The 12,266-nt window shown below is 42.5% G+C and overlaps 2 protein-coding genes across 3 annotated transcripts; both read right to left on the bottom strand.

Moving 5' to 3' along the window:
* Positions 1–734: 734 nt before the first annotated feature.
* Positions 735–5,707, bottom strand: magt1 (magnesium transporter 1). Of its 2 annotated transcripts, XM_083686302.1 has the most exons (10): positions 5,577–5,707; positions 4,936–5,105; positions 4,577–4,694; positions 4,025–4,165; positions 3,632–3,772; positions 3,407–3,496; positions 3,229–3,292; positions 2,860–2,934; positions 1,899–1,989; positions 735–1,758 (listed from the first exon to the last, which is right to left on the bottom strand). In XM_083686302.1, the coding sequence occupies exons 1-10, from the start codon at positions 5,667–5,669 to the stop codon at positions 1,743–1,745; spliced, it is 999 nt and encodes a 332-aa protein (XP_083542428.1). In that variant the 5' UTR covers positions 5,670–5,707; the 3' UTR covers positions 735–1,742. The 2 variants fall into 2 exon arrangements, with proteins under 2 accessions (XP_083542428.1, XP_083542427.1); XM_083686301.1 differs by having other exon boundaries at positions 3,229–3,496.
* A 1,265-nt stretch (positions 5,708–6,972) lies between these two features.
* LOC310816230 (uncharacterized protein) lies at positions 6,973–10,991 on the bottom strand. Its single transcript, XM_083686300.1, has 3 exons — positions 10,708–10,991; positions 9,813–9,983; positions 6,973–8,113 (listed from the first exon to the last, which is right to left on the bottom strand). The coding sequence occupies exons 1-3, from the start codon at positions 10,898–10,900 to the stop codon at positions 7,224–7,226; spliced, it is 1,254 nt and encodes a 417-aa protein (XP_083542426.1). The 5' UTR covers positions 10,901–10,991; the 3' UTR covers positions 6,973–7,223.
* Between the last annotated feature and the right edge of the window lie 1,275 nt (positions 10,992–12,266).

A 12,266-nucleotide genomic window follows, 5' to 3' on the forward strand; every position in this document is an offset into this window, starting at 1 on the left:
CACAGAGGAATTGCAGGTAAATGAATGGCATGTGTACTGTAGCTGGATTCTAGAACCCCAGCTGCATGTTCTACATTGTTGTCATCACATTGTCAATTGTGACATCCTTAATGACTGGATGTGATGTGTGTAATATGTTAGTAGAATTCTAACTTCAGTCATTGTTACCTCACAGCATAGCAGGGTCCATTTTGTACTAAGGTCAGCAAACCCATGTAGGGGTTCATGAGGAATCCTTCCCCAGCAGATGTATTTCACATGAATAAGAATATTTTAACTGAATATGCCCGGGTGTTTTAGTGGCCCTTAAGCATCTCTATCCCAGAGGGGGGGGGGGGGGGTTGACCACATTCATCACAAATAATTTTATTGCAATCGGACAAGTTAAAATTTGGCTCAAAACAACCAAGGTCGGTGTGTCTTCAATGGGAGCTACGGTCCAACAATGGTGGCAGGGCCTTTTTTTTTTTATTTCATAGAAAGCTTTGAAAGAAGTTAAAACATTTAAAACAATGTAACTATTTATTGAACTAATGGACATGTGTTTGTTCACTCTCTAAATAACTGTTGAACATAGAACAATTCAGCACATTGTCAAATGTTTAAATCACTTGTTCCTACATCATAGCTGATCATAGCTGTTTTGTGGGGTATAAGAGCCAGATATCCCTAGCCAAGCCTACACCATGATTTAAGTCATGAAACACAGAGCAATGTAGAGATACACAGGAGAAAACTGTTAAGGCACTTTAATGGCAAAAAGCATCACCTGAGACATACATGAGCAATACACTAAGACAACAGACAAACCCCTGATAACAGTACCTAAGGATTCATATACTATTGGCTTAATTTACACCACAAAGCCAAACCGAACCAAGCTGTAGTGGGCTGGCATGGTTACACATCCACCATAGTTGTTAACATAGTTGTCAGCACAGTATGTTTCGGTTCGGCCCTGTAGTGTGTAAAGCCCTTTATATACACAAGATCTGCACTTTGCTTTAGGCACACTTACGATGCTTCATAACACAAAAGGAATTTTGTCATTCAGCCCCAAACATAGCCCATAGGGCAAGGGGAGGTTGGAGCTGAAGGGGGCAAAGGAGCGTAGGTGTTGGGGGTTCGAACAGAGGAGATGAGCATTACTGAGGTAGAATCTGAAACTCTCACATGCCAGTGAGTGAGCAACCTCTCAGCAGCAGCTGTCAATCAAACACACTGCTTTCTTTCACAATGGTGTACTGACTTCTAACAAATTGCATAGTAATCACACACTCCCATTTCTCCCCCCCCTCCCATTTTTAGAACTAACATACTGCATATCTGACAGGGGACGATCACTATATTCTAAAGACACAGACAGCTAGAAAAGCATTACATCCCACCATGTTTGCATACTGGCTTGAACTAACCCACACTCGTTTGTGTAAATGGCCATGTTCAAATCTTAGTTTAAAGGGTTATTAGACAAACATTTACAATACAACAATAATAATATAATCATACTTTCAATGAAAACAATGTCTCCCTGGTAGTAACAAAAAAAAAAAAAAAAAGAAGGAAGGAAAAAAAAAAAAAAAACAGTAGGGAAAAGGAAGGAAAATTACTACAATGCAGTAGTAGCATCACTTGTGTGTTGAACACCAAGGCACTTCGGAACTTCCTGGACTCCTGTGGAAGTTTGGTTCCTGGTTGGACAGGCAGGGTCTCCTCCTCTGGGACAGATTCCATTCCGGCTCCTAACTCATCAGGAAACTGCAAAGTAGAGGGGGTCACAGTGAGACAGAGTTTGAATACTCTTAAAATGCATCGTTCCTTCCTCTCTTCATTCAAGAAATCGGAATCTCTTACCTGTAAGGGCATCTAATACCTATGGTACAGTATTCAACTCTTACCTGTAAGGGTATCCATGGTATTTGGCTCTGAAGATGGACAGCAGCCAGCTGAAGAAGAGCATCACCAGGCCAATCCCAGCAACACACATGACTGCCGGGAGAGAGGAGGGCATTAGGACAACTCTCAAGGCCAATGCTAGCCTGGGTGGGCACCAGATGCTTGTGTGACCCTGATGAGGTTTTACACACTCCAGGGCCGACCCAATCCATACATCAATGGTGTGACTATAGGAGCAGCTGAAATTCAACTTCATTGTCGAACGACAGATAGCACGACTCCTTCCACACAGATAGTTCAGGGTCACGCTAGAATGACGGATCATTGCCTTACGTCAGGTGTCGTGGGTGGAAATTTGCCTGACATCACCATGCAAAGAATGTATGATGTTTGTTTGTACATGATGTTTGTTTGTTATCACCTGGGCTCATACCTCAGCCTATTATCATAAACAGGCTGGTGCCCAGGCTAAGCCAATGGATCCAGAAACATCTCCATTTGAATACCTAGCAGAATAACCTCAAAGAGAGCAGTACTGTAATTACACAACATACATAATTTGCCCGGTATGTTGATTTAGAAAGGTAGTGTCAAAGGAAATATAAAACAACAATGGTAAAGTCACTTAGTATGGTATTGTACACCACTCTGTGGCGTTCTTCTCAGTGGACTGCTGCTACAACAGCTTCATATTTGCATTCACTGAGTTCATGGTGTCTGATCTGTTTTGCCTTGCACTTTGAATGAACTCAAGGACATCGATCCTTGTGTACGAGCTTCGGATCACTGCTGATGATGTGTTTTCTACTGAGTTTTATGCTGAGGTGAATTTAAGGCTGATGTGTCTTGAGCCATAAGGTGCATGTTGAGCTCCAACCAAACACATCCCAACAATCACCCATCCTTCAGTATACACTACCTGTAAATACTGTAAACAAGTGTATGGGCAGACATAATACATACTCTTCCTTTTGCCGATGTCCAAATCAGACGTAGCTGCCTCGTGCAGTAGCACCATCCCCAAGGTAACAGCAGAGTCTGAGGAAAAGGTTAAGGGTCATACAGAGGCTGTGGCCAATGAGGGCATCTCATACCCCTCCTCACCCCTGCAGGGTTAGGGTTTAAAGGTTAAGGGTTAGGGTCAGGAGAGGCAGTGAAAGGATAGAGGGTTGAGGGTTAAAGGTAAGTGAAAGGGTTTAGCGGTGAGGATAAGGCGTTAGGGGTCAATCGCCCATCATTGAGGCAGAGAGTTGGGGATGATCGTAAGTGATTAGGAGTGGAAGTTAAGATTCAAGAGTGGATAAGAGTCTCACTGGGGCAGTAAAAGGATACTGAACAAGAGAACGATGTGAGTCTCTGCCACAAACTGGGCCTGGCTGCTTCCATGGATGTAGCTCTGAAACAAGAAGACGCACAGTGTCAAAATGATCCATATCTCTCCACACACACACACACACACACACACACACACACACACACATCTGGTGTGGTGTAAGGGACAAGCTCTCACCACTTGTCCAGTATTGGGGTTCTTGTGGGCATACGGGGGGCCGCGAATGTGATTCCACATCTGACCTGAGGTCATGATCAGGACGAAGCACTGAGAGATAGAAGACAGAGAATCGTTGGGCTAGGTTTAGTGCATAGGAACTGAACTGAATTATGAGACACAGTGGGTGAGGGTAGAAAAGGAGGGGAGGGTTAACGGTGGGGTATGAGGGTGAGTGTTCCATACCAGAGCAGTGAAGGCCCACACGTTCTTGTTGTAGAGGAACTCCAGGTTGTTGCGTCTGAGATAGGCCAGCCCTCCAATCACAGCCAGCAGGAAACCCAGCATCAGCGGCCCGGCGTAGTTAGGGGGGCGGATCACTCTGATCTACAGACACACACAGACACACAGCTAAACTTCAAATGCAAACCTGGTTTCAAACTGTGGTTGGCCAAATGATTTGAAAGCCTGGACACAAAGTATTTCACTGCCTCGAACCATTAGACAGACACAATATCAAACCATATTTGACACAAACGGTGAAAGGGGTAAGGTGTGAAGCTAATGTTAAGGATGTAAGAGAAAAAAGTCGCTAATATCTCTAGGCTAATATCAACGGGTCAAAGGTGAAAGGCTTACATGGACGTCGGTCCTGTCTCCCACCCAGCGGGACAGCTGCTCCGCGGCGAAGCCTCGCACCTGCAGCTCATACGTGTCCGTGCGCTTGGGCTTCCCTTTGGCCGGGAAGTGGATGAAGGTCGGAGCGGAGTTCATGTTCAACTACAGTATGCAGGGGTTGAAGCAAGAAAGAAATCCCATGACTGAAAATGATCGGCCTTATCAACTGTGTCAGTCAGACAGTGCCCCTTTCATGTAAGCAAGGATCCATATGACTGAAATCTGTTGCAGTGATTGTAAACTTTAACCCATAAGCTGTGTCAAGACTCAATGTTATTGTGGTATGAGTTTTACCAGTAAAATGTGTATTACTAGTATTACTATAACTCTTAAACAAACCAGTTTGACCATTTATACCAATGAAGTATAGTTTCACCTCAATGAGAAAGCTGATTGATTTCACCTTGTAATAATGACAGTTAGTTTGTAAACCTATGGTCCACAGGTGATAAACAATCAGCAACGAAATTTCTTGGAAACATGATGAAAACAAAGTTATGTGAAAGATATTACCATTTGGAAGACATCTGAACCTTCGTCAAAGTCCACCAACCCAAAGAAGACCTTGTTGGTGAAGGCACTAGAGTAGCGCCAGGAGTTGGCCAGGACCTGAAACTCCTCATCTGCCTGCCTGAAACCAGTAAAACACACATTTAACACAATATTGCATATACACGATAATAACAATGGGGCAAGCTCTACAGATAGCACCTTCAACAGTAAGACATTCGTAAAGATTCACATAGCCACTCTCTCCTAAACGACTCCCCTGTCCCCATGTGCAGACTCTCATGCAGACTCCACTGTCTGCCTCCCAATTGCCCCCTCTCCTGTGCCAATGAGGTCCCCCCTCATGAGTGCAGACAACTCACTTGCACACTCCACACTGCCGCTGAGGCTGCAGTGCAGTGAACATGATGACAACGGAGTAATTGCGAGGTGGAGCCTTGACAAACCGACGGAACTTGTCCCCATTCATGCGGATCACAGCACGCTTGCTAGCCCAGTCCATCATCTGGCCCACCTTCTCAGAGAGCAGGGTCTGTAGGAGAAGACAGAGGGCAGTGGTCAGGGTTAGGATGATTTGATTTTAGGGGTTGTCAGCGGGCAGGAGGAATAAGTTCAGGGGTTAGCAGGGTCTGGGAGAATATAAAAAGGTGTGACATGGCATGGTAGTTATTTTTTTTTAATAATAATAAGATATTTTGATGCAGCTGTAGCTTGTAGCTTGTAGCTAACTACATACTTCTCATAAAATAAAAACAACGAGGACATCATGCAAATGCGATGCAGAGCTATATATTCCTCATCAAGAGATTAAGAAAAGATGTGCAAGCATGCGATGTGACCACAAATTACAAGGACTGCAACCACCTCGTAAAGGTGTTTCGCTCATAGCAGTGTTCAAATTAGCTGACGAGCTAGCATTAGCAGACACACATCACTGCACCGAGAAGACCCTCGATCAATGTTGTTTAGCTAGCTATCATACCATACTCTGAGACAAACATACCTCTTTTTTCTTCAGTCCTTGTCCATTTGACTGCATCTGATAAAATACCAAGACCAGCAAGAACGAAAACAAAAGTTTTGGAATCATTTTCATGCTCTCTGTGAAGTGCACACACTACCCGGCTGTCAACAGGTTTCACGTAATGTAGTCCTGTAACATTTCTATTGGTCGGCGGGGAAATGTACAACTTCCGGGCTTCAAAATAAAAGCCCCACATTGGGGAAAAAATAAAATAAAATAAAAAAACATGTCATAATGGTGTCTGAGATTCATTTGTTATCAGACACCACTGATATTGTTTAAATAACATAAGCATAAGTTAATACATGAAATCGACATTTCACTTCAATAAAAGTGGAGTGGGATCATTGATAGATGCCTAGATACAGCTAACTACAAACCGCCCAAAGGATTTCCGATGAGAGACGGGCATGTCGCAATGAAGCCAGAAAATGCTGTTTATACGCACCAACGCAGAATCAACGCAGGCGCAAAGTTGCTAAAATAAAGGTGCATTTCAGCGTTTGGGGCTAACTTGTGACGGGCCTTCAATTCAGTTAACGAATATGCTTATTACGGGGCAAAATAAAACGGTCCCAGGGAGAAGACTGCATATAATATTAGGAAGTAATATAAACCGAAATCGCAGTTCAAAACAGTTCTATTTTGCCATGGAGTACGAAGTTTAATATGCGTGTTGGCACCAGCTGCAGTTCTCCCCATGGCCACATGGTATAGCTGGCATTAAAATCTCAGCGGGATTGCCCCCTTGGGTGGGATACACTTAGAGAACATAGTGTATATATTCTAAAAGGGCTGTGGATACACTTAGGGTGTCTAACCCAAGAGTGGTGTATATCACAGGGGATGCTTATGGGTCTTTACTCGGAAGATTACTCATGATAATTTATACGAATAACATTCAAATGTTAACCTTCTAAACATACACAACAACTGTAACTTTACTTCCTAAACTTGTCAGTTGGCAGCTTTAAATTGCTAGCTGGAAGATTATGGATATCAATACAGCAGGTGGTGTAAAAATGGAAAACTGTCAGTGCAAAGCAAGTACAGTTTACTAAAACAAATAGTTACAGTGAGGACATTTCATGTGGACATAAGGTAGTTCACGAAAGACTATACCACTAAGACAACCCGACCTGCAAACCGATGTTGAATTTCTAAATTGGTTAGGTAGGTTTAGGGGTTTGGTTAGGGTTAATGGAATACTGGTCAAGGATGCTGGTGTCCTCTGAGTCGCTCCCTCAATGTTTAGACCTCATTGGGCCTCATATTGGGCTTTCCTGTAAAAGAGACTCAGGTCTCAGTAAGATTCCACTTATATAAATAAAGGATGAAAAAAAGAAAGAAATTGAAACAAGGGCATGTGGGTTATAATGGTGGGCATTTTTACTTGTGTTAAGTCATTCGTAAGTTATTTCACTTTTTGAACAGGTGGTGGAAAAATGAAAAACAGTCAGAGCAAGGAAAGTACAGTTTACTAAAACAAATACAATTACAGTGAGGACAATTCATGTGGACATAAAGGAGTTTGTCTGTCATAATATGGACACTTCACCACAGTCATTGCATCTGTACAGCTTCTCCCCTGTATTTTACCATATTACAACTTAGTATGAAAGGTTCTCAACCCTCCTCATGAGCTGTTTTTTCATCTGTGCAAGTGCTCCCCTTGTGTTCTGATTTAATATGTCCTGTCCTAGTAATAAACTGTCTGAAATGTAATCCACATATATGGCATTTAAAGGGTTTCTCCCCTGTGTGAACCCTGATATGTTGCGTCAAATTACTGTTTGTTGTGAAATCTTTTACACAAAGAGGACAACTGTATTGTCTCTCCTCTGTGTGAGCCTTAACATGTTTCATCATAGAAGTCCTTCGTGTGAAATGTCTATCACAAACATGACAGCTGTACGGTTTCTCCCCTGTGTGAGTCTTCATATGTTCTATTAGATGATTACTTTGTTTAAAATTCTTTCGACAGACATTGCACCCATATTTTCTCTTCCTTGTGTGCGTGTTTACATGCATTCTCCACTTTCCCTTCTCTTTGAAACGTTTCGAACAAAAATTACAGTGGTACTCGGTCTCTGTGTGGTCCTTCATGTGCACTGTTAATCTTCCTTTGGTTTTATAACTTTTGTTGCAAATAAGGCAGAGATAAACATGTTTATTCTGAGCTTCAGAAAGGTCTGGGTTTACTGCAGAGAGGAGTTGTGGGTCACTGGTTGGCACTGACACTCCAAAGCCTTCTTCAAGAGGTTCTATTTTGTTCTGTTCAGTTGGAGTGGTTGATAGATCATTCCCCTCACTATCCTCCTTTAAGGAGATAGTTGGGTTCTTACCATCAGAGTAATTTTCTACAGAGCAGGGAGGGTATGTCAAGCCCGAGGTATCAAACTCCTGCTCCTCTTTAATCTGTGTGATCACTATGTCCTCCTTTCGTAGTCTGGGGCTCCACTCCTGTTGCTCATGGTGAACCTCTTCAGAGACGGAAATGGTGTCCTCATCAGTGTCTGCAGAGAACAACAGAATTAGCCAGTTTAAAGCATCACAGTAACTGTTTGGAGTATAGAGCCAAAAGAAGAAACAATGCTTGACTGTCCCATTACTTACACAGGGCACTGGGTATATTCTAAAAGGGCTGTGGATACACAGTGGTGTATATTACAGTGGGTGCTGATGGGTCTTCACTACATTCTATATAAAACAACTAACATCACTTCCTAAACTTGCAGGTGACAGCAATATAAAACAAACTTGAAAATATTATGGATTACAAGAAACGTTGTCATTGCTCTTAAATGCATCATTTTCCTACTACATTAATTGGAATGTGTCCTGCTATATCGATACGGCAGGTGGTGGAAAAATGAAAAACAGTCAGAGCAAGGTAAGTACAGTTTACTAAAAACAAATACAGTTACATTGAGGACATTTCATGTGGACATAAAGGAGTTTGTCTGTCATAATATGGACACTTCACCACAGTCATTGCATCTGTACAGCTTCTCCCCTGTATTTTACCATATTACAACTTAGTCTGAAAAGTTCTCAACCCTCCTCATAAGCTGTTACATGACTGATCTTTGAACAGGTTTCCAGACATTGCACCTATAGGGTCTCTCCCCTGTGTCCTCACATGCACATTTAGAGTGCTCTTCTTTTGTCCCACGTTTTTTCCACAAAGATAACAGTGATACAGGATCTCTGTGTTTAGCCTCATGTGTACAGTTAGTCTATAACTTCTGTTAGAATAAATACGACAGCTATAAACATTTCACTCCGACCTGCAGAACGGTCTGCATTTACATCATATTAACAATGCAATGGTTACACAGAGCATTTAATGTGGACCTGGGTCAGGACCTGTGTGAACGGTTTCCACATGTTTTCTTAGGGAGCTTAAATTAATGTAGCTTTTGTCACAAACTTTGCATGTGTGCAGGTGCTCCCCGTTGTGTTTAGATTTAATATGTACTTTCCTAGTAATGCTGCGTGTGAACTGTAATCCACATATATCGCATTGAAAGGGTCGCTCCCCAGTGTGAACCCTGATATGTTGCATCATATTACTGTTTGTTGTGAAATGTTTTTTACAAATAGGACAGCTGTATGGTTTCTCCCCTGTGTGAGTCTTAATATGATCATTTAGCTGACTATTTTTTCTGAAATGCCTTCCACATTCAGGACAGCTGTATGGTTTCTCCCCTGTGTGAATCTTAGTATGTTGTATCATGGTAGTCCTTCGTGTGAAATGTTTTTCACAAACATGACAGCTGAACGGTTTCTCCCCTGTGTGAGTCTTCATATGTTCTATTAGATGATTACTTTGTTTGAAATGTTTTTCACAGACATCGCACCCATATTTTCTCTTCCTTGTGTGCGTCTTCATATGCATTTTCCACTTTCCCTTCTCTTTGAAATGTTTTGGACAACGATTACAGTGATACCCGGTCTCTGTGTGGATCCTCATATGTACTGTTAATCTTCCTTTTGCTCTATAACTTCTGTTGCAAATAAGGCAGCAATAAACATTTTTACTCTGAGCTTCAAAAAGGTCTGGATTTACTGCAGAGAGGAGTTGTGAGTCGCTGGTTCGCTCTGATACTGCATAGCCCTCTTCATCAGGATCTATTTGGTTCTGTTCAGTTGGAGTGGTTGATAGATTATTCCTCTCACTGTCCTCCTTTGAGGACATAGTTGGGTTCTTACCATCAGAGTCACTTTCTACATAGGAGGCAGTGTATGTAGAGTCTGAATTATTAAATTCCTGCTCCTCCTTAATTTGTTTGATCTCGATGTCCTCCCGCCGTACACTGGGGCTCCGCTCCTGCTGCTCATGGGGAACCTCTTCAGAGACGGAGACGGTTATCTGCCCAGGGTCTGCAAGAAAGGATATAGAATTAGCCAGTTTAAAACAAGCCCTTTATTGTTCACGAAAGACTATACCACAATCCGACCTGCAAACTGATGCTGAAACTGTTCTAAATTTGTTAGGTAGGTTTAGGGATTTGGTTAGGAATACTAATGAAATACTGGTCAAGGATGCTGGTGTCCTGAGTCGCTCCCTCAGTGTTTAGACCTCATTGGGCCTCATACTGGGCTTTCCTGTAAAAGAGACTCAGGTCTCAGTAAGATTCCACTTGTATAAATAAAGGATGAAAAAAAAAGAGAAAGAAATTGAAACAAGGGTATGTGGGTCATAATGCTGGGCATTTTTACTTGTGTTAAGTCATTCGTAAGTTATTTTACTTTTTTATCATGACAGTCCAGGTGTAGCCAGCTGGAAGTTTAAAGTGATTTTTTCTGGCTCGCTCGTTTGAATGCGTATATAGAGTTCGAGATGGCAGTGTTTCCACTGAAACTTGCTGCAAGGACCCGTAAATTCTCCAGACAGTTTGTTTCATGTAATGTCCACCAATTGAAAACACAACATTATGTGCCCCCGCCATGTTCTTTTGTAAGAGAACATTCCCAGGCCAGTTTCCATGGACATGAACCGCACACATTGCAATCCTAGTTGCAGGACATTTTCTTCTAGCACCATCAGTTTATGAAAAAAGTGGCGGTGTGACCGCTTTGCTGTTACAATCCCATATTGACAAACCTGCTCTGTGTAGTTTTATCTCAGGTTTGAAAACCAAGTCCAGTAGCTTCTGAAGACGTTCATTCTCCTCTTTTGAACGGTTGATTTCGTCCTGATATTCAACAATGACTTCTTGAACAGCTCCAAATATCTCCACAGCAGCCACTGTTAATCGTTGCGTGAAAAACTCATTCAACAACTTTAGTTTGGACATGTTGGAAGTTATGAAACTCCTTTGCTAAATAAACCAGACTTATGAAAGTATTTGTTATAACAGCTGGACGCTAGCAAAATGTACTCGTGGTTCGTCTTCTTCTTCGTCATGTGACCAATTTCTGGCAGGCTAGACACTTTTAGAAACATTGCTGCCTCTCACAGGTCATAGAGCGAAGTACACATTTATGCCATCTTTAAATCTGATTTTTTAAACAAGTGGGTAAACCCTGAACACCATGGATTGAGTAAAACCTAATGCAAATAGCATTGACCTAACAGAAAAGATGGGTAAAGGTGAGTCACTACATCACAGTGTCTAACACACAATAGTGGTGGATATTACAGGGGTGCTGATGTGCCTTTAAAGGCTTTAGTAAACAAATTACACAAAGAGCAGTCTAATGATCTATGACACGATAACATTCAAATGTTAACATTCTAAACATACAAACTGTAACTTCACTTCCCAAACGTTGACAGCTTGATGTTGCTAGCTTGAAAAGATTATGGATTACAACAGACTTTGTGCCAAAGAGATGTACTTGAAGCAAAGGCTGTGGAAGGAGCAAAGGGAGCTGAAGAGGTTAGATGATGAGCAACAACATCTAATTGCCCTGAGGGACCAGCTCCAAAGGGCATATCCCAAGCAGGTGTGTGTGTGTGCATGTGAGTGTGTGCGCACGTGTGTGCATGTGCATGTGCATGTGTGTGTGTGTGTGTGTGTGTGTGTGTGTGTGTGTGTGTGTGTGTGTGTGTGTGTGTGTGTGTGTGTGTTTGTGCGTATAGCATGTGCACATGCATGTGTTCTTGATAGTTGTAAGACAGCCTTCCTCATGGAATGAAGGATGTTAAGGTGTCATTACCATTGCAGGTATCCCCTTCCAGTTCGATGAGCCACCGTGAACAGAGAGGTTTCCCTACCACCCCATTAGCCTCTGGTTCCAACGCTGGTGGAGTCATGATGAACCATATCATCTCTTCATGTGAGACACAGGTACAGTACAGTACAGTACGATGCAAACAGCTTGTGTGTTATACAACCAAGCACTGAGGTGTTATTTATGTATTCAAACAGCACTAACTGAACTGTCCCTGTTTCCAACCAGTCTGAGAGGCAGCGACACCAGATCCAGGAATGGAAGCTGAGCCAGAGGAGAAGAGGCCCTGAATATTGCATGGCACAAGGTCAAGGGAGACATGGATTGAATGACTCCTACAAAAGGCACGAGATGAAGGGGCTGCCCTCAGAGCGTCGCTGGTGGAGAGACAATGAGAGGTTAGACCCGAACGATGAGCCCTTCAGGAGGGCAGCCACGGTATTTTTGGGGTCTCTTATCATTTTGGAGTGAGTAAATACATCACCA

Source organism: Argentina silus (genome assembly GCF_951799395.1).
Source record: "Argentina silus genome assembly, chromosome: 15".
Lineage (NCBI taxonomy): Eukaryota > Metazoa > Chordata > Actinopteri > Argentiniformes > Argentinidae > Argentina > Argentina silus.

What these genes read in the sequence shown, in the direction of transcription:
- magt1 (XM_083686301.1), bottom strand. Translation starts at nt 5,669, where the DNA reads ATGAAAATGATTCCAAAACTTTTGTTTTCGTTCTTGCTGGTCTTGGTA. An exon ending in CGGCAGTGTGGAGTGTGCAA is followed by an intron (nt 4,695 to 4,935) that starts GTGAGTTGTCTG and finishes TACTGGTTTCAG; the next exon opens with GCAGGCAGATGAGGAGTTTC. An exon ending in TCACATCGTTCTCTTGTTCA is followed by an intron (nt 2,935 to 3,228) that starts GTATCCTTTTAC and finishes CCTTTTCCTCAG; the next exon opens with ACTCTGCTGTTACCTTGGGG.
- LOC310816230 (XM_083686300.1), bottom strand. Translation starts at nt 10,900, where the DNA reads ATGTCCAAACTAAAGTTGTTGAATGAGTTTTTCACGCAACGATTAACA. An exon ending in GATAAAACTACACAGAGCAG is followed by an intron (nt 9,984 to 10,707) that starts GTTTGTCAATAT and finishes CCTTTCTTGCAG; the next exon opens with ACCCTGGGCAGATAACCGTC. An exon ending in TGTAGAAAGTGACTCTGATG is followed by an intron (nt 8,114 to 9,812) that starts GTAAGAACCCAA and finishes TGTTCTCTGCAG; the next exon opens with ACACTGATGAGGACACCATT.